The sequence below is a fragment of the Musa acuminata genome, chromosome BXJ2-7 (genome assembly GCF_036884655.1).
Source record: "Musa acuminata AAA Group cultivar baxijiao chromosome BXJ2-7, Cavendish_Baxijiao_AAA, whole genome shotgun sequence".
NCBI classification, from domain to species: domain Eukaryota; kingdom Viridiplantae; phylum Streptophyta; class Magnoliopsida; order Zingiberales; family Musaceae; genus Musa; species Musa acuminata.
In genome coordinates, this window is record NC_088344.1 from 6,355,102 (window position 1) to 6,380,207 (window position 25,106).

General features: G+C 39.6%; 3 protein-coding genes and 1 non-coding gene across 6 annotated transcripts; all 4 read right to left on the minus strand.

Moving 5' to 3' along the window:
• Positions 1-2,295: 2,295 nt before the first annotated feature.
• TRNAL-AAG (transfer RNA leucine (anticodon AAG)) lies at positions 2,296-2,376 on the minus strand. The gene has a single exon. It is a non-coding gene; the product is annotated as a tRNA-Leu (tRNA).
• Positions 2,377-2,720: 344 nt separating this feature from the next.
• On the minus strand, positions 2,721-14,732 carry LOC103990307 (uncharacterized). Of its 2 annotated transcripts, none has more exons than XM_009409392.3 (8): positions 14,378-14,732; positions 12,081-12,823; positions 9,482-11,277; positions 5,989-6,287; positions 5,270-5,897; positions 5,112-5,193; positions 3,822-3,869; positions 2,721-3,053 (listed from the first exon to the last, which is right to left on the minus strand). In XM_009409392.3, exons 1-8 carry the CDS (start codon positions 14,649-14,651, stop codon positions 2,850-2,852), a joined length of 4,074 nt encoding a protein of 1,357 aa, XP_009407667.2. In that variant the 5' UTR covers positions 14,652-14,732; the 3' UTR covers positions 2,721-2,849. The 2 variants fall into 2 exon arrangements, with proteins under 2 accessions (XP_009407667.2, XP_064972646.1); XM_065116574.1 differs by having other exon boundaries at positions 3,822-3,927.
• A 483-nt stretch (positions 14,733-15,215) lies between these two features.
• On the minus strand, positions 15,216-18,352 carry LOC135616088 (FAD-linked sulfhydryl oxidase ERV1-like). 2 transcript variants are annotated; one of them, XM_065115264.1, is made up of 7 exons: positions 17,989-18,352; positions 17,825-17,902; positions 17,358-17,405; positions 16,683-16,747; positions 16,370-16,447; positions 16,083-16,233; positions 15,216-15,405 (listed from the first exon to the last, which is right to left on the minus strand). In XM_065115264.1, exons 1-6 carry the CDS (start codon positions 18,202-18,204, stop codon positions 16,116-16,118), a joined length of 603 nt encoding a protein of 200 aa, XP_064971336.1. In that variant the 5' UTR covers positions 18,205-18,352; the 3' UTR covers positions 15,216-15,405; positions 16,083-16,115. The 2 variants fall into 2 exon arrangements, with proteins under 2 accessions (XP_064971336.1, XP_064971337.1); XM_065115265.1 differs by lacking the exons at positions 15,216-15,405; positions 16,083-16,233 and having other exon boundaries at positions 16,423-16,534.
• Positions 18,353-18,563: 211 nt separating this feature from the next.
• Positions 18,564-21,450, minus strand: LOC103990305 (protein NRT1/ PTR FAMILY 6.2). The gene is made up of 6 exons (XM_009409390.3): positions 21,313-21,450; positions 21,115-21,217; positions 20,434-20,651; positions 19,787-20,334; positions 19,359-19,702; positions 18,564-19,270 (listed from the first exon to the last, which is right to left on the minus strand). The coding sequence occupies exons 1-6, from the start codon at positions 21,313-21,315 to the stop codon at positions 18,759-18,761; spliced, it is 1,728 nt and encodes a 575-aa protein (XP_009407665.2). The 5' UTR covers positions 21,316-21,450; the 3' UTR covers positions 18,564-18,758.
• Between the last annotated feature and the right edge of the window lie 3,656 nt (positions 21,451-25,106).

A 25,106-nucleotide genomic window follows, 5' to 3' on the forward strand; every position in this document is an offset into this window, starting at 1 on the left:
TATCATCGTCTTACATCCTCGAGCATATTTCGTCTAATTGACTATGAGGTATCGATCATATAATATCGAGATAGAATTATGTGACATCAAAATATTATTCAATTGGATTATCAATGCAAAGGGTTAGAATATATATAATAATAGAACTTCATCCAACAAAATCTAAGGTGTCGTCAAAATCGTCATCCAACCAAATCTAAGGTGTCATCAAAATCAAATAGATATTGAAATATCAACTACATTCTTATTCTTTACTCCCTTGTCAGATTGATTATGGAAGGATACTTAGTGATTTTAGGTATTTTAGATCACATGATTTCAGTCCAATTAAATTAATAAATTAATTATTTTATCAGATTGAATAATGACAAATAACCCAACGACCCCTCGCATTCCTGAGTTTGAATGACTCTCCAAGTGAATCAAACATATTGTCTTCATGTGTGGCAGTGGGTTCATAATGTTGGACTGCAAGCTCACATCTGCCTGAGTCAGGGAACATGTCTTTCCATTCCCCAACCTCACCCTTCCGAGCTTCCTCTTCGATGCACCAAACCCCTGGAGAAAGTGACAACTATTAGCATGAGGACATCTTTATATGTATCTGTTCGCTACCTCTCAGTATTGCCCAGCATGAGGACAAGTCACCCAAACAAGGTGGGACCAGTGCTGCTTGTCTGAATCCTCTGCCCATTGCTCTCTCAGCCAAAGTTTTGAGTGCTGCAAAAAATTTTCACCAACTTCAATAAAAATAATAATACTGGATTCTCAACTTGAACACTTGCTGCTAGATTTCTAGCTCAATCTTTTTGCTCAAGATAATCGTTTCTAGAAGTTGCCCAGATATGTCAACAATGTACTGTGACCACCATGATTTATTTGAGCTTTTAAGTTCAGCCTCAGAAAGAAGAGGTAGGAAGATAGGGGAAGGAAAAATGAGAGATAGGGACCTAAACCCTGCATCAAAGTCCACAGCTTCTGCAACTTATAGATCTATGGAAGACTAGGCAATGACTCTTGCGAAACCATGTGGAGGATGTCAGATCCAAGCCCAGATGACACACCTGTCTCAGCCCCCACTCGCCATTAGCTTCACAATGATCTCCAAACAAATGGGCACAGGTGGAGGAGGGAGGTGATGTCGATGGGAATGGAACAGTTGGCTCTTACCATCTTTATGTCAACATTTAAGACGATTATTAGCCCATCTTGGCCACACTACGAAAACCATTTGTGTGCAGAAGCAAGAATTAGAAGTATATCATCGAGAAGATGGGATGGGATGGGATGACCACACAAATGTGAAGCCATAATTGACAGGGACAGCATGAAACTGCATCCTTGATGCGTCCTTGTAGAACTAGTGAGTGTTTATTAGATCAATGAATGTTGAATCTTCCTGTAATGCTGACCTCTTCGTTTCTGATCTACCGCCATCCATATTGGATTCAGACGTCCATTGTTGGAGCAACAAAACAAGAGCTACGCGCCATCTGCTCTCTTTGATTGGTTCTTTGGATCAGACATCAAAAAGGATAGACCAGATGTTGGGGGGTGGAAGAGAGAGTCGCCTGCCGGGCAAGTTCCCAAAGTTTGACCACTTGCATCACATGGGGGGACTCTGATGCGTGCAGCCACTGCTTCTTGAACTCATGCTTTCTTCTCGCCCAGCTGTGTGTATGTGATGTGCCCTGCATCGCAAGCGAGCCTTTTTGTTGGTGTTCCCCATGTCTTCCTTCTCGAGGAGAGTCGTAGACAAAAATAGCCAAGTAGATACTTGAGCTACTGACCACATGTTCTTCTTCTTCTTCAATTGATTCATTCTCGGTAGCAGTATTGATGAGCTTCAGGGATTTCTTCTAATCCTCAACGATTAGTGCAATTTGACCTCAACAGGATCTGTGGAGGATAGAGAAAGAGACATGGAAGACCGAGACCAAGGCCGAGCGTTGAGTGGATGCTAGCTAGCACAAAACATCCAAAGCTCTGGCAACAAGGTACTCCTTTTTTTTGCTAACTCTGCTGAGTTGAGCAGCTCTTTGAACTTGAAGAATCACAATGCTGGAATAGGGTTGAGAGGAGGGCCATTGGTAGATGCTTGCTCCTTGCCCCAAGTTTGATGGCACATGTAACGGAAACCTTTCTGCAATGGTTGCAATCGATGAAGCCGGTGTAGAGTGAGTTGTAGGTTATGGATCGGTGCAGGTCATGGGCCTCGGTTGTTGCCATTGAGGCCCCTGTAATGGACCTGTGCTGCAATCAAAATAAATCCGACATAAAAAATATTAAGTAGGATGTTGAGAGTGGGATTTGAACCCACGCCCTTTCGGACCAGAACCTTAATCTGGCGCCTTAGACCAACTCGGCCATCTCAACATTTTGATCACTCTATTCCTATTCATCTATAAAACTTCTTCTTTCAACCGCGCTATGATAAATTGAAGCCAGATGAATACGTGACGCACTTGAGACCAAACCAACGAAAATAACACGTTTCGTTCCAAAGACAAAAATTTCTGAAGCCAAATGTTTCAACCAGAATTTAAGCTGCAAGGAGATAAATATCCACACACGTGTCGACCGAATAGAATTAGGGTGTCTTTGTCATCTTGATGCAAAACATTGATGAAAACAAGTATTTCGCAAAGAGAAAGTTCATTATCTCACTATGAAATATGAAAATTCAGATCAAGGGTGTTGAAAAAAGCTGCTACTTGTAATTGAATGGAAAGAAAAAGTAGATTATATCGAGCAACATGTACAAAATTTCAAGCCTCGTTTAAGTGTCATGTACTTGAGAGAGACAGACGACACAACTTTTGGTATGCCCTAATAGAGAATATACAAAATTATGATTGTTCCGTGTTTATTTCTTTTGGCAGAATCAAAGCAATAAGACAGTCAGCTGGATGAGGTGCAATGGCCAGCAAGGAACAAGTGTCGAGTGAGTATGGGAGAATGAAGAGTAACCTTGAGCCCATCGACTTCCCTGCAGGAATCTTTATTACTCCAGCACAGTCCCTTTGCTTCAGATATGATATGAAGTCTTGGATCTGCAACAAGGGATTGAAATAAGAACTCGTAAGCAAGCGTTATCTTTTTAAAGTAGATGCCGCTGAAAAAGGGCAGGAAACAAACACAGCTTAAAGGCTCCTACCATTGATGTAAAATTAAAAACATAGGTTTATTAAGAAGCTCCCTCGCAAGCATGGACACACACGATGGTCATGGACATACACATGACAAACACTCGTACCATTACACATGTATATTGCCCCTTGATAAACACGACATAACGTCCAGCAACAGACCAGTGCATACGTCTATACCATGACATCAAGTCTTTTAGAAAGATAATGGACGCAAACAGAGTTGTAAAAGAAAAATTACCAAGAAGAATCAAGGTCCAAATGAAAGATATTACCTACCATAAGACAAAGGTGGAAACTACGACAATAAAAAAACCACATAAATGTGGCTATTACTGATAAAAGCTAGGATAATTACAGACAGCAGGGGCAAGACTAGTTTGGTAGGATAGTGTCCCACCAAGCAATGGTGATCTCTTCGAAGATGCTGTAGTGATAGTTCACAATGTAGTACATGGTCAAAATCCTGTACAGAAACCATATGGATAGTGATAGTTCACAACATAGTATATGGTCAAAGCCTGTACAGATCCATATGAATAATTGGGTATTCTTAAGACGACTTTGAAAAATGCACACAGATTAAGTAACCAAAATATAGTGATTAAGGTACCAAAGACATGTTCTAATATCTGATACGACAAGCAGAAAAATGGTGAAGATAATACTTACTCCTCTTTGGTCGTTTGTGGTGGACGGCAGCAAACGACAAACCTCTCTCTACACCATGTATTAAACCAGTCATCAGCAAGAGAAGAATCCAACAAATTAACATAAACTGCTACATAGAAAGAACACAAGTATACTAACTGTGATATAGAATAAGAAAACATTAAACATATTAAAATGAAACTATCTAAACATAATAGATACATACAAAAAGATCAGTGTTCGACATAAAGAAGCAAAATAGATATGCAAACATAAAGCCTTAGGAAGAGTATCTAATGCTAACAAATTATGCCACAAGGCACACCACATAAGTAAATGAATCATGGTTCAGCTTTTACAATAATCATCTAGCTCGCTGTGGTGATTGCTGCATGCTGAATATAATGACACATCAGCCTCATTGTGTGTGGAAAAATAAATTGTCCATAATCAACAATTATGGATACGTTGGACGGTAACAGAATTATGCTTCAACAATTATGTCATCTATTAAATGACTACTGTTTCCGTCATGTAAGGAAATTGGTTAGTAGGTACATACATAAGCCAGTAAGTATTTCATATAATAGACACCAAACAAGACAAGGTAATGCAATAAATTCAGACATTACCTAATAAAAGATCTTATACTACATTCTAGAATTCAGCTGATTTCTTTTCACTTGTAAAACACAGAACAGGGCTTCTCAAAACATGTTTTACTTTAAATTTATATATTATAACATTCTTTAAGCCGGAAAGCACTATTTCACAAAAATGTACATATAACACTTCTGCTACTTAGCTTATAATGGTGGAAAAGTTCGAAAAACTTCAATATGTTGAATTCACTACTTACATTCCGAGATCAAATATTTAGAAAAATATGTACCAATTGAATGAATATGTTCTATCCCTCCCTCCCTGTAAAACAGTTTCCTCAGCCATTAAAATGTAACAGACTCTAATGTCAAGAGAATCAGAACTAAGCAACACTTTCATAAAGCTGGTATATCGTAGCATATGGCTCTCTTCGTATGGAGATCTGACACAGAAATTCATGCCTCTCCATAAATCAAGATATAAAAATTGCTATAACACTCAAGAAAATTATGAACAATAAATTGATTGTGCAAGCATATGTACTAAGCACCTCTTACTGTTGTGCTTTTAAAATTTTCCCTTCTTCAATATTTGGTGAGTTCCTAAAGAACTAAATTATCACCAGCAGCTAACATCATACAAATCCAAAACATAACGCATGATAATAAAAATCTGCAACTGGTGTTTCCAGGGGCTTTAAGAACTCACTTTATGAGGAGGAGTGTTAGAAAAAGTTGACTTCACATGCTGAATGTCTGTGCGTTTTGTTACATCTAATCTAGCAGGCCAGCTACAATATCACAAGAAGACATTCATTAGAACCTCACATAAACCATGTTATAAAATGGAAGCAAAGGCAATCTTACTCTGCTGGTTCTGACAACGTGGTTGAATATTTACAAGCGACCGAGTCCTCTCTAACTGCATAAATTGTGCAGTAGTGAACTCCACTTTTTGAAAGAGTACCTTGCCACTGATGGTGAGGACATGATATACTTGCTTGCAAGTTGGAATCCTTCGGTTGTTGCAGAGGAGGAGGAGAACTTGGAGGAGGTGGAACAGAAGGTGGCTGAGAGAGAGGCAATGGAGGTGGCACATCAGATGGGGGAGGAGGTGGGTGAACTACATTTGATAAACCTGGTACTGTAACTACTTGGTCAAATCGCTGCATGGCACCCCCAGGCAGCTGTGAAAGCGGAGTAATAGAAGAGGGTATAAAAGGAACAGGAGCACATGCATTAATATTGCGATTATCGATAAGCATCATGCCTGTGGAAGTTCGGTTTAGTAGAGGACTTGGACCAGAATTATCCCAGGAATTACTTGGGGTAAGATAGACAGGGCGCACCAAAGATGTTGGCACCGGTGGTGGTATTACAGAGCCCACATGTGTGACACTGGTCCGGCTTGGTAAGCTTACTTTCCCAAACATCTGTGGCTCATTCTCCTTCTTCATGTAATGCCAGATTTTTTCACCAGCATTGGTGGCGGGACCTTGTGATGAAAAATCCAAAGATAGAACACAAGAAGTAAGAACACCATAAAAATAGTCTGGGATGTCTAGCTACCTTGACACAGTACTCACCAGGAAATGAGAGATCCATGGGCACTTCCCGCATGTCAGCACTGCTTGCAACAGTCCAGTTTGATTGAAATGCTTGTCCATGCTGCACTTGAAAACCTATATTTTCTACATTTACCCTTGGGGATACCGGTATATGAACATTGAGATCAGGTTTATTTGTGAAAGATCTAACATAAGGATTTCCTTGTTTGCTATCCAAACCAGCAGGGCGAAATTCCCCAGGAGATGGAGAATATCCCAAAGTATTTAATTTCCTCGGTGTAACTGATTCTTCATGATATACAGCAGCTCTATTATTCCTGTGAAAGACCAGATCAGTATAAAATAAGATCACTGCAGTATCCATTAAAATTTTTAAAATGAATATGTTCCCAAAATTTAGAACAGCAAGGAAATCACTTAGTAAAAAGTACAAAGCTCCAAAGGGCCCCTACCACATGCAGAATATAAACCAAAAATACAATTTGAGATTAGTCAATCAATAATCATGAACATTAACTTTATAGATCAGATCTTTCTAGTCTAAAAACTATGTAAGCCAAAAGGCTGAGAGGAAAAATGTAATGAGAGCAACAATCATAAATAAAAAAGTGTATTATAAATCTCATGGGAGAAAATACCAAACAACTAATTAAGACAGCACATGCACCATAACATAGCAAAGAGGAATGGCCAAAAAAGATAAAACTAGACGTTCAAAGAATGCACAACGCAAAGTTATAAGTGCCAAGATGTCCTGCTCCAAACAGAAGAAGCATCTCATGTTATCCAGTTACTAAGATCCTAAAAAGGAGATCTCAGTCCATCAGAACAGGCTACTTCTGCAGCTACGGTTTAAACAGTAAGTGGATCAGACTTTTGAGTGAGAATGGGTATGCTCTGGTTAACCAAAACTTTAAAATCTCTCAGTAACCCAGATATAACCCTAAAATGCATTGAAAGGTGGGTAGGATATTACAGGGCTCTCAATTCTACTGTGCATTTGCCACCTAGGGAAGAGGCTAAATATTTACATAGATGGGGAAACACTGTGTGAAGGAATTCAACCAATCGATAGGCACAGACTTGAAACATTCCCCATCAAGGGAGACTTGTGGGAGGAAGGACAAAAACACCTCACAGAAGAAGGCTGGAGTGGCGTGTATTCTCCAAATAAAAGAAAGGTAATTTAAAACGTATTATTGCATGTCTTATGTTTTCCAATCAAAAGTTTCTGAATGAGAAGATTTTAATTTGGTTTTCTACTCCAGCGGCACCTTCACCCATGCCAACAATCTATTCAACATGGCACAGATCATACATGTTCAGGCTTTCAGCCAAAACACCCATGCCACAGTAACTTAGAACAACTACTAGAATAAGGATATGGAGCAGTTGTTTGCATATCTTTTGAAGTAGCAATATCGATCCTTCTCTGCCAAGGAACTCTGTCAAGAAGGATAATCCAGCAATCACCAAATTGATTCTTTTATTACTTCCAACCAAGTCATTTTTTTTAATGTTCGTTTGTATCTTCTATTCCTTCCAACCAAGGCTTAAAAGAGAATGGGAAGGTTTAGTCAACTCCACAAGAGTCATAAAATATTGGACCAAATCAGTCCAAATCAAACTGATCAGTCTAGACATTTATGGGAAGGGTAATATCCCAGTATATTCGCTGATATTGCTTGGGGAAAAACCACAAAATGATCCAATTGCTCTCTCTCTCTCTCTCTCTCTCTCTCTCTCTCTCTCTCTCTCTCTCTCTCTTACAAATAACATGACTTCAGCACACAGGTGAAGGTGGCTAGTAGTAATGTGAGGAGGTTAATATCCATGCACATTCACTGATATTGCTTGGGGAGGACGCCACAAGAACAATCCAATTGCCTCACACACACACATGAACAGTCTCCACTATACCTCTTATATACAAACACACAGGTGTACTAGTCTGTGCAGATGGCTGGTACCAACACCCAACAGTTTTGCAGGGTAGCCTAGAAATTAAGATGAGTACCAACCAACTTTACCGGTTTGACCAATAACTGGTACAAGACTATATAGGTCAGTATCACTTGGTATTCAATTTTTCATTATTTTTTCCAGTGACATCAGATGGTACTGGCCAGTGTATCACTTGACATGCTTTCAAGTCACTTTTAGGCTATATGCAAGCAATGAAATGCAACAAAGAGAGATTTTCTAGGATGAATACAGGAGTCATAACAGTGATCTTGAAGAAAACATGAAATGAAGCAGGAAGAAAGCAATGCTGGAGAAAAATATATAAAAAATCTTTCAGCTAAGAAAGAACATCTTTGGTCGCTAATTCATCATGCAATCTCATTTTGGATGACTAATCACACACACACACACCCCCAAAAATAAAACTAAGAACTCTAGATATTATATGATATGAATCTCAGCTTGTTTCTTTTTTCAATCAAACTAACAGGTCAAACCTTGATTACCGAGGTAATAAAGGAGAATCCTTACCAAGCAAGAAAGCCCATTCTTTTTGAATTAATAACAGACAATTGCATAACTCGAATACAACACTGGGCACTAAAAACTTATCCAACTAAAAGCACGAGATACACAAACATTTAGAAATAAGAAAAGAATCTAATCTGACTCAACCTAACCAAATTTCAACTCAGTTTTAACTTGTTGGTCTTGATCAAGGTTCACAATTTTGTGTACAGGTAGTATACTGGTTAAGGCTCAAACCAGAACCATACCAGCCTCTACTGGTGTCCCAAGTGTTGATATGACAGTACGTATCAAAATTCAGAATAAACTAGAAAAGAAGACTGAAAAGCAGAAAAGGGACTACAGGTACAAGGCCTGTACCGCACTGTACTGGACATACCATCGGGTTAGGCTGTCGGACCAATTAATACCACCCATAATGAACCGTATCAGGCAGTATTACAAACCTTGGTGCAGATCAAGATGTATTGATATAATGCCAAGTGTTGACACACACACACACACCAATAAAATTGGAGTTATCCCTTTCAACTATGAAACATAAAATCAAATCTTTCTAGTGTACACAAATTCTATTGGGTCTTTTCTAAAAGAAAGAGAATTCTTTTTCTTTCAAGCATGTTTTTAGCTCTGTAAACACTTATATCACTTCAATAATTCTAATTTTTTATTTCCTCAAATAAATGTCTTAGGAATACCAGCTAATTGACTTGAATTAATTGCATTTATCCACCACACACCCAATTTAATTTAAACAATTATGTTAGTTTTAGCATAATCGTATAATGAAATCCAGATGTGTAGCTTGATATTAAGCCGACCAAGAAGCGCACATGCATCTACCAAATACAAATATGTGCAGCAGATATTTGTTTCAAAAGCAAGATATTGACACAGCATTCACTCATGGTAACTGATTGGCAACAGCAAATATAATAATAATAATTACAATAATTATTATAAAATGTTTGAATTATAGAAATTATGAATATTTAGCAAAATTGATAACGTTGCAGACCTGAACTCAGCTTGAAGAAACGTTTCTGAACAGCTCCGAATGAGATCTAGTGCAGTCACAGCAGCATCCACACTGCTAAACTCAACATGCCAGCAAGAACTTTGCAAACCTATTCGTGTCAATCTAACCACAGAACCAAGATTCCCAACAGCAATATTGCACAAGGCCCTTAAGTCATCATCTTCGATTGTCATAAAAGAAATACCAGGCAGAGTAATATAGAGAGTGCTAACCGGTACTTCATCTTTCGTGGAAAGTGAATAATTCTTCTGCTTATTGCTTTCATAAGAAAGATTCTGATTAAGATTGTATTTGACATGCAGAGATGAAAATAAAGAAGATAACTGAGACATTCGAGCCTTCCAGTGGTCAGCAGACACATCATGGAAACTTGGAGCCCTTGGTGAAAAAAGCACATTGTTTGGGGCACTTCCAGTGTTTCCACTCCTAATTTCAACTTCAACAGTAGTAGACCCAAACCTTGCACCACGCAAATGGGATTTTGCAAGGTTGGCAGCTTCATGTGACTGGAAATCTATATAGCAGCAACCATTTAGTCTATCAAATTGCCATCCAGTAATCTCTCCAAATCTAGAAAATGCATTGATCAACTCCATGTCGGGGATAGAAGCATCAACTTGCTTTACTAGAAGCTGACATCCAGAAACAGACTTATCCTTAATGTATGCACCATGTGTCCATTTTCTATTTTCATATGCTTGACATCCACTAGCTTCACGAAAATACCTGATGTGCCCAATTGCAGAGGCTGCTTCTTCTGCAGAACCGAATTCCAGCAGCAAGGCATTTTCACTTGTAAGACTGGTAACTATAGGGGGATTCCTCAAGCCTGCTTTCAATAACTCGTGCAGTATCTCATCTTTCAACCGCTGGGTTGACACATTACCAACATAAACAAAAGAGCTATCACCAACAGCTATACCATTAAAAGCTGCTCTGCTACCCACTCCTCTATCAAGAAACTTAATATGAAGGCAACCACCCCATAGAGAGGAGCCCTGCATACATTTACGTGCCTTCGCAGCATCCAGAATATTTCGGTACTCAACTAAAGCAAAATCTTTGGCAGGAACAAACAAAAAACATTGCAAGGCACCAAAATCCTCAAACTGCAGTCTAACTGCCGTTTCAGTGGCATCATGCCCAAGAGAACTCACCCACAATTGCTTGGAAGCAGAGGTCACATCCATGGCTCTAGGATCCCCATCAGAGTACCAAAGAAATTGAGTGGAAGCACTGCTTTGTGCAGGAGAATGTTCATTAGGGGATGAAAAAGTTTTAGCTGCACCTCCAGAAATAGATACAAAAGATGGCATGCCAAGATCAGCATTAAAGCTCTGGTAATTTATCGTATCTGACTCCTTCCGATTCCCAGAGTGTAACTTCCTTGTGGCGGCCAACCTTTCCCCACCATGAATGGAATTTCCTTCCCTTTCACCCATAGCTTTTTCTGCAAAACCATCATCTCTTTTGCACGCATCAGCCGGAGATGCATCAGGAATTCCCGAGTCCTTTGAAACACCACCAATGTCTTCATTCTGGAGAGGGTTCTTGTAAACCAAGTATGGGTTGCTGACATCATCATGATTTGATGCATCAAATTTGTTCCCACCACTCCCTTCAAAATCTGTTCCATCAACCAACTTTAACAAAGACCCAAATAAGTTCTCCAACATGGATAATGATTCGGTAGTAGCCTGTAGGCCATGCAACTTGGATAATTTACTACAATAAGAAGATATCCAAACTCTCATGGATGGATCATTCTTAATTGCCTGCAGAGTGTAGCCAAAATTAGTTTATGCTGGGATTTTATAATGATGGTGTACTAGATTATGATATAAGAATAAAAAAACCTAAACTTTTGACCAACAACATGACAAATTCATGACAAACATTGAGAACATTTGATATATCCTGTAGATATAGCATTCATATGGCCAACTATGCACTCTGGAAAATTTTATTCACAACGAAAAATTTCTTCTTCTTGAGTTCTTACGAAAATGAAGTTAAGTACTTTAAGAGTATTTATTCAAATTTATATATATAGCAAAAACTCACAGCTTTACATATCAGAACCTGAAGTGTATCCTATCTGTACTCATATTTCTTTCCTTAAAATCTAAATGGTTATGAAGATGGAAGAATAAACTCATAAGCATCACAAATTCACCCAACTTCTCACCCAAGATCCAGATGAGACTTACACCTTTGAAAACACATCGAAACAATACCTGATGAGGCCAGAAGTTAATTTCAATCTACAAGTACATAAATTATGAAATACATCCATTGTATTTTCAACTGTTTCAATATCAAATGCAGTTTAACAAATCATAGCAACATGCAACTATTTTCCATAATTCACATTAATTTTCAGGACACTGATGATTGAAAGAATCCTGCTTCCTCAAGCTATGTGCACAAAATATTAGTGGTTGATTTTCAATCTATTACATTATCCGATTCTAGAATCCAAAAAATAGTAACCAATAAAAGAACCACAAGAAAAATTGTTTGGATAAATTCAAAAATCAATAAAAGACTACATCTTAAAAGATAGTGAGCTCATTACCATTCCCAATAAACAATTTTTAGATTGTAGCAAAGTTTTCCTTGAATGTGCTACGGACTCAGTTTGATCGTTTCCATCGGAATCTATACTTGGTTTTGTCAGATTTGGACATAGTGAAGGTTCATCAGTCACCTTGTCTGTCACATGACTTACGTCATTTTCATCATCACTCAGATGACTTGTCATCTGATTTAGAAAGTACTGCCCCTCTCTATGTAGAGCAACATCAGTTCCGCCAGAAACAAAGAGCTCAAAACAGGCTGCAAGTAAGTTCTTTGGGAAGGCAAAAAATATGCAAAGGAAACTAAGTGCCCGAAGCAAAAATAACCTATGTAACACAGTTTCGCTATCATACTTCGTCTCATGCTTCAGTTCACGAAGGAAATCCATTGGGTCTTGAAGCTTTAGAACTTCTCTGCTACCTATCTGATAAATATCCTTACCCTCAAAAGTTGAAACAAAAAACGTAAGAATATTTGAAAAAACTGCAGAACAGATGCCCTGAATGACAGAAGATGTTGGTGCTTCATGTGATGCTGTGCAACAAATGTCAACTAGACCAAAAATACAGGCTTTAACAGTTTCATATGCCACACCATCAACATCCTCTCCTTTCACGATTATGGCCAAGCTCCAATTATACATGTTGATAGAAACTCTAGCTGCTGCCTCTAGAGCAGTAGGACAGAATGATGCATACCGAGGAATAAGCTCAGCTACAATACGCTGTACGCTCGAGCAACCTATACAGAAAATAAGAACACACAAAGTTCTTCAGCTGAAAATTATTTTAATGATTTGGTAAGGATAAGGAAAGTGTTTCATACTTCTTAGTTCTTACAATAGATTATGTAATACTAAGCAAAAAAGTTGTACTTGACAGAGAAAGAAGAAACTTGTAGTTAAACAGTTGAAAACACACGAGTGTTAATTGATCTATGTTAAATATTTAAGTTACACTTCAGAGTTCAATCTCTAATCAGAATTTAGATGGGCCTACTGCTACACAGATTGCTGGTGTCAGATCATGAAATTCATAGAGTATGTCACGAAAAAAGTTCTAGACCTAGCATTCCAAATATGCAATGCGCAGCTTTTCCTGACAGTTCACCATAGCCCATCCACTGACAGTTCTTTTTTTCTATAGAAACTAGTAAACTGCATTAGCCTCCCCTTATCCACCAACAGTTCTCAATATGAGTTGTATCTACAGAAATTCTTAAAAAAAATACAACACAATCATTATCATATTTGATGCTGTTTCCAGGACCTTAACAGTAATATAAGTTTCTTTTATTGGTGCAATTTTACATCTTCTTTTATAATGGCTACTATGCCTTTCCAACCATGGTTATCCACCCTTAGCTTTATACTGTAGCCCTGAGCTTCCTGTTGGTGAACAACTACCTCAAACCATGCTTCCTAATTTTTCTACTCAACTACACTTATCTGGGTGTGTCGCCAGCTACCCTTAATAGGTCCTCAACTACTTTGCACTGGCGCCAAGATTTTAAAAACAAGAACTGTGATTGAGTTAAAAATCCAGAACCTAGGATCCGAAGTGACTCAGATTAGAGCATGATTTGACCAGAGCATAATAAAACCAAAGTTTCATAAGAGTACTAACTCGTCCACAAAATAAAGAAAATAATGAAACAAACTACTTTATCCTTGAGATGGTCATCATAGCCAACAACACCAAACCCCCTCCTCTAGAACAAATTAAAGGGAATGCCAATGCCCCCCCTCTGAATCTCAAGTAAATCTGCAATCTAGATTAATCACACACATTGGGGTCAATGAAGTAATATTCAGCCAAATTAAGAATGACTGATATGGACTGGAATAACGGAACTATTTTAAAACAACTTGCATACTACAAACAGTTCCAGTTTTGATGTCAAAAAAAAGAAAAAGGACAACCATTTTTTAGTGTCCCCTGTCGTTTATCCACTCAAGGAGAAATATTCATTACTTGTGAATATTCTTGAGCAATAGCTCAAAGAACAATGCAATGTGAGTATACATGATTAATATGGACCCACCCAGAGAGACATCAACACAACTCATGTTTCACTTGTCCGCTTGAGATTGTATATGCCCTCTGGTTAAGATGACATTTATAGGACTTTCCTCTATTGTCTAAGAAAGATATTAATCCATTAGCAAATTAAGGGACTCAAACATACAATTTCTAACAGTAAAAGCTTAGTGTAGTAACGAATTGGTCGTTTTCATCGCAAATTCTTAGATACAAAGAAAAAAGAAGAACAAATAACAAATGGCAGAGATCTGACCTCTGGAAGCGGTAATTAGAGACAAATAAGCCTGCTCAAGCTCGGACATGAGGCCGGCGTCCTTCTGGGAGGCGCAAAACTTGATTCTCCGATAGCACTCCACGAGACTTCGGATCTCATCCTTGTTCCTCCGCTTCCGGATGATCTCCTCCTGCGACGGGGGAGGGGGAGGGGCGCCCGAGACTAAGGCCTGATGATGGGGCGGGGCGATCGGTGGGTCCGAAATCGCCTCGTAGAGCTTTCGCTTCTTGGGCGGCTGCTCGGTGGCCGACATCGACGTCCAGCCGGATCCGTCGGCGGCAAGCGACGGTGGCAAGATCTCGTTAGGGATTCTATTCCAGGGGTTTGGTTCTGTTGCTCCACGAGGACGTTTTAAAGTTAGAATTGGACCGGCCCAGATTGCAAGCCTTCTTAAGCCGAGCCTGACTAAAAGGTTCGAATTAAACCGACCCGGGCCGCCCCAAACTCTTTCCGGTTCATGGGTTTTGTTACCTTCGTAATACAAAGGACGAATGTATCACATCACACTTAGTTGCGTCATCGTGACTTCATATCATGAACTATTAGTGGAACATAAGACTTTTTCTAATATTATTAATTAGGACACATCAGGTGATTAGTATGGTCAACAATGAGCTAAGCAATCAACTAATTACTTGAACGAAGATTATAATCCATGTACACACGAATAACGCATTCCCTACTTCTAATGGCATCAGCTAATTAGTCTGGAATATTAGTTTGATGAAACAGACTTCTCACAAGTTTAAACAAACGCCCTTTGAAGAAATATAATTTATTTTCCTTTGAAAAAGAAAGAGAAAAAACACACTCCCAGTGGCCCAAAGCAATATTTCTAAAGAGCTCAAGTCGCAGTATACATACCCTGCTCAACATAGCAACAAATGATAGCAGAATTAGATTCAATTACAATTATAATAATAATAAGTTGATCCACAATCTAGTTGAGCTCTTCTCCGACCAACCAAGCTTCTGCCACCATACAAGAAGCGAACTGTGAGAGGCACCTGCAGAAACAAAGTCCTATCATGAATCTTATGTGGAGTATGATGAGCACTAATGGACCCACAATATATGCTTGTGATCAACCTAAGTTGATCACTTGGTCTACCTATGTTCAATCTTCTTTACCTGTCGAACATCATGTTGTGTATGCTAAGAATAAAAGAATAACATTAACAAATTGAAAACTATCCTTTTAGTGTTGCTTCTTAAGGTTTTGGTCTCCAATTTGATCCTAGATGTATCCCAAGAAACAGGAATTGATTAAATGGACCAACTGCAAAGATGATCCAAACTAAAACCAATTTTGGCCACATTCAAATGGTTGGTTACAATCCTGATTTTCAAAACAAAAAGAAAAGAGAGCATATAATTTGAAGAATTACAAATAATCAGTAAAAATAAACACGTTATAGAACAAGAACAAAGACTCTGGTTCTACCATCAATAATGTTCATCAAGGCTTCAAAAGGATTCTATTAATGTATAGTTTCTCAACTAATTAAGATAAAAATGTTAAAATGATACATCAACCATGAAGACCATATGGCAATAGATACACTTCATAAAATTTTTCTTATCTACCATGCATGATATGGCTGCAAATGGTTAGCAAGAAAATGCATAATTGCTGACTTCTTTTTTGTAATGCCCAAAATAATTAAATTGATTGGAGATTTACCATATGCATTTCTACTGTGAAAAGAATCCAAAGTCATCTTTGTTGGTTGGTCAAGTCCGAACTTCCCTGAAGATCACAATTATGATCGATGCAGTCCAATTTACCCCATCTTGCATTTACTCTATTACAAGGAAAAATCAATTTTCCCAGGCTGTTGAAAGAGTTTGGAAATATCAGACTGACAAATCTGGTAATCTTTTAAGGTAATCCAAAAATAATAATGATGTGAAAACACAGATAAAAAAGCAAGGATATAAAGTCAAATATCAATATAATTTGTCAAGCACCTGCGGTTTACAACATTGTGTATATGACATAGCCACTGAGAAAACTCATCTTGTGAACCTGCCTGTATAGGATTCGCCCTGAAATGAAATCATATATTGAAAAATCATCGAACTACATAACCATCAATTTCTTCATCAACAATTGGACCACATATCTTGTGTTTTCTGCATTAAGAATATTCATTAAATAACTTCAATGATAGAGGATGTGTGAATATATTGATCACAGTGTAAGTTTGCCAATCCTAGTTATATTCGTTTAATGGCCAATTCTTAACATAATGGATGCAAAGCTGTAAAGATGTTAACTTACTTCAGTACTTCCTTAATATGGTCTGCACATTCTTTACAAGGATAAAGTCGAGATAAGATAGCCATCTACATAAGAAAACAAAAGGAAGCAAAATTAATGAGTACATCTAGCCTTTGGAAGAATGACATAAGGATTAATAGAAGTGGTAAATAAAAAGACCTTCTAGATAAACATCAAACAGTAAACTAGTTCTACTACCTGATACACTTAGAAATCATCAAATCATATCCTTCAAAGTTCAAGCATGGTTTAACGTGTAATATGCCGTCAATGGTATACGGTGCTTTTTCTGAGAATCAAAAAAATTCCAGCACAAGGCTGTCACCAACATGAAGTTGGTCAATATATGCAATCTTCTCTATAAGCAAAGAAGTTGTTTATGTGACTAAAATTGATCACACAAATAACAAAGGATCAGCTTTTCCAGATGCAGCAACATTTGAACTCTTAAGATCTAAAATCAAGCGTAGGCCAAAATAACAAAAGATATTGAAGCATTGCATACATGATACGGAAATCCTCAGAAAGAATAGCAGTATGCACTTGCTAGTTTTGCCTCCTAAATCTCCTAGCGAGTCTAAATACATTGGTGAATGATTATTTTTAAAAAAGTATACACTTAAATATTTTGCATAAAGTAAAAAGGTGAAGAAGCAAGAATGTCTTTGATCATACCAATTCCTTTACATCATGCTTCTGCTGCCTTGTTGGTTGATCTGGGTACTGAAAAGATCAAGAGTATATAATCAATAAAGCACTCCAAATTTTGAAAGATATTTCATGTGACAAATGGGGCACATAGTCACATATTGAACGGGCAATGTCTAACCCAAAAAAAAAGAAAGAAAGAAAGAAAATAGATGAAAATTATGGTTCTTATTCAATGGACAATTCAAACTAAAGCAGACATCCAACTTGCAAAATAACATCACCATCATTTGGAAATCATGTGTGACTTCACAGAAGGACCATGCAATTCAACAGTATGTCCAAACGAGACTAATAATAGTCATGTGCAAGTGCCTACAGTTTCCCTAATCAATCACAACTTCTAATCAACATGAACGGCCCATTCTGCGTAGCAGACAATAACTAAACCTTAGAGCAGAAGTAAGCACTAAAAGAGGCAATTGATCAAACACCTGGGCAGCGATGGCGTGCAGCAGAGTCCAAGTCGCCCTCCCGAGCTCCTCCTTGGTCAAAGGCCCCGCAGCTTTGGCCTGCAAGATATGCAAAAAAAAACCCTCGGCAAAACTATCCCCAAACTCAGAACGGAACGACGAGAGCTGGGACCTCTGCCAAAAACCTCCTTTTTACGTCGAAAAGGCGCGCTTCCATCGTCCGTCGTGGAGGGAGGCTTGGAGAAGACGGAGAAGAGAGGTAGGCTTGTCTCCTTGAAGAGCGAGTGGGGGTGGCGGGAGTCGGCTTGCGGCGGGAGGAAAAGGCGGGAGAGGTGGGTTTGAACGCAGTGGGAGATGGATTCGCATGCTTGGAAGAAGGGCTCTAAGGGGTTCCCCGCCATGTTCGTGTCTCCACCACCGGCTATAGAAGAGCAATTAGAAGTTCCAAAAGATTACTCCGGAAGAAGAGAAACGGAAACAGCTCCTCTTCTCGGGACCCCTCGAGACCCAACTGCGACGGACACCAGGAAAGCAGTGGGCGCACGCTGGAAGAGACTCGTTAAGTGGGCTTCTGGGCCTCATTGGATCTTAAATACATGGAATCTTGACTAGCAGAGAAAGTGGATTATTATTATTATTATTATTATTATTAAATGTCGAAGACATTTCAACGTGCAGAGGCACAATTTAGTGCTTGTGGAAAACCGAGTCCTTGTTGTCATAATACATCAGCTGGTGGATCTGAGATTGATAAGGTTAATGAATCCAAAAATATTTTGCAAGCCATATGTATTTAAGCACATGAAATCGAGACAAACATTTAAATCCGCAAGCTGAAGAAGAATAACATGCAAAAGTACAAGCATAAAGCAAGCATCTACCACTACACAAGAAGACATCACCGCGAGAAGCTTAGCAGCTACCCCTATCGACTATGCTCTGCTTCAGCACGCCCTCAGCACTTGTCTTCTCCGCATGAATCCTTCTCAGGGCTCTCTACCCGTGGCTTGCTCCAACCAGCACAAACAAGAAAAGCTCCCAAGTTCATGGTGCTCAGTCCCGCAAGCAGCCCATAGAAGCAATCCAACCTCCCGTAGTTGATGTTGTCGGCAAGCCACCCCTGTCCACCCTTGCCGCCGGTCACACCCTTCACGAACGACACCAAGAAGCTGCTCAGGAAGAAGCCGAGGGATAGCGTCGTTAGGAAGAGCCCGGTGCTCATCGTCTTCATCCCCTTCGGCGACCGGGTGATGAAGAAATCGAGCTGCCCGGTGTATATGAATGCTTCTCCGGCACCCACGAACAGGAACTGCGGTATCAACGTGAAAACACTGATGGGCAGCGTGGTGGTGCCGCTGGCGGCTTCCCGGGCCACCGAGAGCCGTTTCACCTCCGTCAGTGCTGCAGCGGCCATCCCCATGATCGAGAAGCTCAGGCCAATTCCGATTCTTTGCAGGCTGGTGAAACCTACATGGAGGAAGCAAAGCATGCACTGCTGCATAAGGAATCAGGAAGGTGCATACCGACGTCATGTATCGAGCAAAGGAGTGAGTACCTTGGTTGCCTTTCCACTTCTTCATCAGAGGCATGATGACGCGGTCGTAGACGGCGCAGGTGATGAGAATCGCCGCTACGAAGAAGGCCGTCAGTGATCCTGCCGGGATTTGGAAGCTACCGATGGATCTCTCCATCGTCGTCGCTTGCTCCACGGAGAAGGTGATCATCTGAGCGTAGATGGTCCAGAACATGAAGGTCGTGGCCCAGATGGGAAGCAGCCGAATCATCATCTTCACCTCCTCAATTCTCGTCACGGAGCACATCTTCCAGGGGTTCGGCTGTTTAGTCTCGCCCTTAACTTCGTGATCTTCTTCAGCAACGATCGCAGCCTTGTCCAGGAAACTGTAAATGGAATCCATCGTACGTAACAATGTCAGTCACCTTCAAATGGAACAGCATATAGATCGAGGAGGAATTGTTCGTCACCGGAATTGGTCAGTATGTTGGATTCTGGAGGCCTCAGGACAGTCATCATACAAGAAGACAACAGAGGAAGGAAGCATAAGCTTCCTCTTCCTGATTGCAGCTACGATCACTTGGAGGATGTGCACGATTGGGCTCCCTGAGCTCTTCTTGTACCGGTATCTTCTGGTCCCGGACAGGAACACCAGAAGGGCGAGAACCATGGAGATGCAGCAGATGCCGTAGGCCCAGCTTCGACCCACCTCGTCCTGAATGTAGACGAGGACAGTGCAGGCGAACAGAGTGCCGGTGCTGATGAAGAAGAAGAACCTGTTGAAGAAGTAGGCCATCTGACTTCTCTCCTTCTCGTGCTTCTCGTCGAACTGGTCGGTACCGAAGCCCGATACGCTTGACTTGAGGCCGCCGGTGCCCACCGCGATGAGGTAGAGGCTCAAGTACAGGGCGCCCATCTGGAAGCCATTAGCTCGCTGGCATTGCCCGGTGACAGTAGAATTGCATGGCGGCGGTCGAAGCTGGGGCAGCTTCGTGGAGATTGACAGAAGGCCTGTTCCCTACATCAACATCAAAACACATGTGACGCCGATTATTATCTGGTGATTTCGAATAGGAACTCAAAGAATTTTATGAAACACTTTGGATTGCAGACTTACTAGTGCTTGGATCATAGCGAAGATGGCAATAGTGAGGTATCGTCCCAAGAAGGAATCAGCGAGGAAACCTCCGAACAAGCAGAGCAAGAAAGATGTGCCCATGAAGTCCGTGACGATGTTTGCCGACTCTGCACTCGGAATATGCATCGTGCCTCCCAAATACGTCACCAGGTTGACTGCAATCCCCATGGTGGAAAGCCTCTCGCATATTTCGATGACTGTGACCAAAAGAAGCATTAAGGAAATTTCAGTATCATTCACTCACTCAATGTTATCATTGAGTGAGTAGCTGTTTGACCCAAAAAGCTACTGTTCAAGGGAACGTTGACCAAACTATGACACTGTCTTTCTTGAAGTACGTGTGCAGTGCATGAATAGTATCCTCAAGAAAGGGACACTGTTCAAATGTTGTCACAGATACCAGCTTTGTGCTACCGAACTTTTGGCACTCTTGTCATGGTAACACAAAACCTCATATGGACAAAAGTGTTATATGTTATTATAGCCTTTAAAAGCTTAGTGTGTCACAAGTCTTCTCTTTATGTGTGGATGTATGTAGAACGTATATATAGTTCTTCTTAAGATGTCATCAAAGAAGACGGAATGAGTGTCTTGCAAGTGAAGGAACACGGAACAAGACTGACGAGGTTAAGAGTTAGGGTTAAGAAGTGGAAGACAGACCCAGGATCAGAGCTGCAGGTGCCCATCCACCAGTCTTGGACCTGTCAGCAGGCAGTCCCTTGTAGTCCACAGCATCTGCCACAGACCAGCTCGCCTTCCGGTCCTACATGTATCCAAGAAATGGAGGGAAGAAAGTTAAGATGAGAGCCAGGGAGGAAGATATAAGAGAGAGAGAGAGAGAGAGAGCTGAGAACACACCATGCTGATCTCCGTATAGTCTTAGTAGCACAGGAAGGAATTGAATATGTAGAACGAGGCAGGGAGATGATGAGGACGACTCTCTCAGATGCCGCAGCTCACAAATGTGAGGGCACCTTATGGGTTGCAACTCCATATATAGGCGAGCGGGGTTGATCGGATGCTAAACCCTACACCACAAAGGACCTCCACTATATGGTTTGACATGGGATAGAAGTCCAAGTTACTGGGACATTACATGATTCATGACAAATATGAGGTTGGCACGAGAAAACTAAAAGGAATCACGTAACATGCCTTGTTCCATGGTCATGTAGACATCAATCTTTGTGTGGATGGATATAAGTGTCTTTGGGTGTGGAGAAGGTGAGCCACAGCGTGGTGCCTGCTGCCTCCCTCAAGTGCTCTGGCTGCCCCACGCCCCAGAATCCACCTTCTTTGGTTGCTTCTCTTTGTTTTTGACCCATACTGAGAAGGGAATTCACTGTCCATGTCTTTTCATCGTCTTCCTAGTGGCTGCACCGTCTTCATCTCATGGGAGGAATTGCTCGGCCGAGTCTGAGGTGCTGAATGCAGTAATAGCTTGTCAGCAACGCTCTCCACGGAGGAAAGGAGATCATATGATTTGGACAGACATTGGCATTTAGTTTCTAGGAAATAATGTTCTGATTCCATGAAGAGTAGTAGTAGTTCTTTACCCTCCACAGACACGAGATATTATCACCTTCGATTCCCTTTTGTGGTTTTGAGTGCATTAACCTACACACCTTGCCTTTTAACCCTAGAAGTACTGCAACCATTTGTAGGGTTTCCCCATGCCGGTTTGGCACCAAACAAAAAGCGCAAGTGCATTCAAGTTCTGGTGAGAAGCTACTGTTTCATTGTCTGCTATGAGCTTGATTTTTCTTGAATGAAGGTGGTTGGATACTGCCAACTCCTCTATTAATCTCTACCTTCCTCCTGAATCAACACTGACAGAAGAAGTGATGCTCACTTTCTGATGTGAATACTTGCCTTTCTACTTGGATAAAAGTTGGAAATCTTTGGTGATCATGTGCCGCGATCATCCAAACCACCTCATTGAAATGTTTGTTTGAGCAGCATGGAAGTGGCTTGAGAAGAACATGCATCTTACAGAAAAGTAGCAGCGATTCTTGCTTTCCTCAGATGCTTACTCCGCATAGCAGATTCAGTGCACTGATCAATTACATCGATGCCTGCCGACAAGTAGCAATGCATCAAAGATGCCACTTCAAGTCCAAACGATGTCGATCGGTGAAGGCTTCAGACTCAGTCTGATGCAGAAAAATTCAGTCTTTCAAATGCTTCTTGATATTATCATTACTAGTCCTTTGGTTGGTATTCTTCGACACGCCTAAAGGTTAATATCACAACCTGAGCCCGAAAACCATATGGCTCATAATCGCCACATCGAAAGCCTTAACCCATATGTTCTCAAAATGAGACTATTCTATGGCATTAGCCTTTCAACTTGGAGCATGCAGTTAGTGGAAGAGGCTATGGCACTCCACTTTTCTCTTTGGAAGATTGCCAACGCTGTTCTCTTCTTTGGTTTCATCTGGTGCAATCCACTCCCTGTGATAAGGAATTATTAGAGGAGATTGTATGGTTATAAACACTTTGATTTTTCTGAGAAGCATTAATTTGCGTATATCAAAATGTGTAGTTTATTCCCTCTTTCCCGACCATTCCATCTCCATCGCTACACCACGAACACAGGATTAATGTTTGGATACAGTGTGAGCAAATCAAATCTCTCTCATCATGAATTGCATTTTGACTTGACAGGTGAGTAGTGGATGCCTTGACTTTTGTACGCCTCCAGGAAGTCCACTACCTGAAATCTTTCTGTCATTTCAAACTTCTTTACGGGATCCTTCAGCAACATCAAATCTTTGTTCCAGGCAACAGATCCAAGATATTTAGATGAATTAGATGCTAGCTTTCGTGTTGTATCTCTCAGTAACGCCAGCTAAGGTAATATGACAGTGGCCCTTTGATGAGTACTCTCAACTTGGATTTTGCTTGAAGTGTAAATTGCCTGTACTGATTCTCCATGGATCCAATGTTCATGGGATTATGTTCAAAGTCTTGGAGCAGCAGAACTATCCTATGAAAGCTTTAGAAAGTTCTACATAGTTCTTCTTTCTCATGATGATCAATAGTTTCATGGACAGACATAATATAGTAGAATTCTGATCTGTTCTATCCAGAAATTGATATTTGTAGCCATTTAGATGGGGAATTGCTGATTGGTTTGGTTAAAAACAACACAATCTAACAAAGATCAACCACCATTACTGAACTCATTATTCTCCATTTTGATCAGCAAGACCTTCCTGGGCTCATTCCCAACACCTTTTTTGTTCTTCCAATTAAGAGATGTTGCTTAACTCTAATATAGAACTGCTTCAGCTCATGGACAAAAGGATCATATTGGATCACATATCGAACAATCGAAAATTACCTCATCAACATAGAAAAAATATCACAAGTTGGAGATGGGCAGCATAAAATGCTTGTCAGAAACAAAGGATATGATACTTAAGTTGCATTGTCTCTATTGAGACATTCGAGTCTACATATAAATGTCATATATGTCATTTAATATAATAAAATTTTATTTTTGTTTTTAAAAAATTATATTGAATTAACTCAATCAAATTATTCTATTACAAACTTAGATCCTGTTTTTGTGTGTTAAAGAATGATTTATTAAGGTAAGCCAAAAGAAATAATAAAAATTATTATAAAAAACCATTTAAGTGGATATATAATTTATCCTAAATTTTCTCAATTAATTAATTTTATTTTATTTTTTTTTGTAAAAGATAAGCGATGAAGGCAAGATTCAAGCTCAACACCTTATGACATAGTCTCAAAGTCTGTACTAGCTAAACTAGTTGATACCTTCACTCGAATCTTCTTAATACGAAAGTATTTTTGGTCGATCAAATATACACAAACTCCGACCTAATTGTCTCTGAATTTGACCTGGGAAACACCATCTACAGTTTTACATTGAGATTTTAGTAGCTAAAATTTCGATTTGAGTATGGGATTGATGCGTTTGGATCATAAATGCACTGATATAGTTAGTCTTGGGTTTGACATACAAAATTGATCTAACCGAGCCAAATCAGATCATTAATAGTCAAACTAAACATATTAAATGGGTTTGATATCGAATATCGATCGAACCGAGCTAAATAAAATAATTAATGCAAGCTAAATCTAATAAACGTATCATATTTGGGTTCGATGTTCATTGTGTCATTTGCAGGTCTTACAGTCAGATTAAATCAAGTCACTATCACCTAAATACAACCCATTCATCCAATTCGATACAAGCTATTTGATCGAGTGGTAATTCACTATGACGATTCTTCGACGCTACGCATCAGATCAATCAGAGAGGTAAATAAAAATGCATAAAGAACTTAAAGAAATAGATTGATTTTATAGCTAGATACAAAATAACAAAACAATAAGCTTATAAATACAATGAATGATATCAAATATATTCGTAAACCTAATTTAGTCAATGAACAAAAGGATTATTTTCGTAGCTTGAACTCGAATGCCTAAATCATAATGAACGATCTTATCATGACACCCTTATTTCTACAGCGTATAGTAAATTTATTATAAACTACAGTTTTTTAAACAAAAAATAAGTCAAGAATCGACTTTCATAAACAAACTCAGTAATTATTTAAATCATAAATCAATCTTAATCATAAACTAAAATTTTAATTATTAATGTCATTAAA

Coding starts and splice junctions, on each gene's coding strand:
- LOC103990307 (XM_065116574.1), bottom strand. CDS start 14,651: ATGTCGGCCACCGAGCAGCCGCCCAAGAAGCGAAAGCTCTACGAGGCG. Junction 11,278..12,080: donor AAAATTGTTTATTGGGAATG/GTAATGAGCTCA, acceptor TACACTCTGCAG/GCAATTAAGAATGATCCATC. Junction 3,054..3,821: donor CCACAAACGACCAAAGAGGA/GTAAGTATTATC, acceptor CCCTTGTTGCAG/ATCCAAGACTTCATATCATA.
- LOC135616088 (XM_065115264.1), bottom strand. CDS start 18,204: ATGGCGGGGAACCCCTTAGAGCCCTTCTTCCAAGCATGCGAATCCATC. Junction 17,903..17,988: donor CTTTTCGACGTAAAAAGGAG/GTTTTTGGCAGA, acceptor CATATCTTGCAG/GCCAAAGCTGCGGGGCCTTT. Junction 16,748..17,357: donor AGCATGATGTAAAGGAATTG/GTATGATCAAAG, acceptor TTTCTTATGTAG/ATGGCTATCTTATCTCGACT.
- LOC103990305 (XM_009409390.3), bottom strand. Junction 20,335..20,433: donor TCGCTATGATCCAAGCACTA/GTAAGTCTGCAA, acceptor ATGTTGATGTAG/GGAACAGGCCTTCTGTCAAT. Junction 19,271..19,358: donor GAAGTGGAAAGGCAACCAAG/GTACTCACTCCT, acceptor TCCTCCATGTAG/GTTTCACCAGCCTGCAAAGA.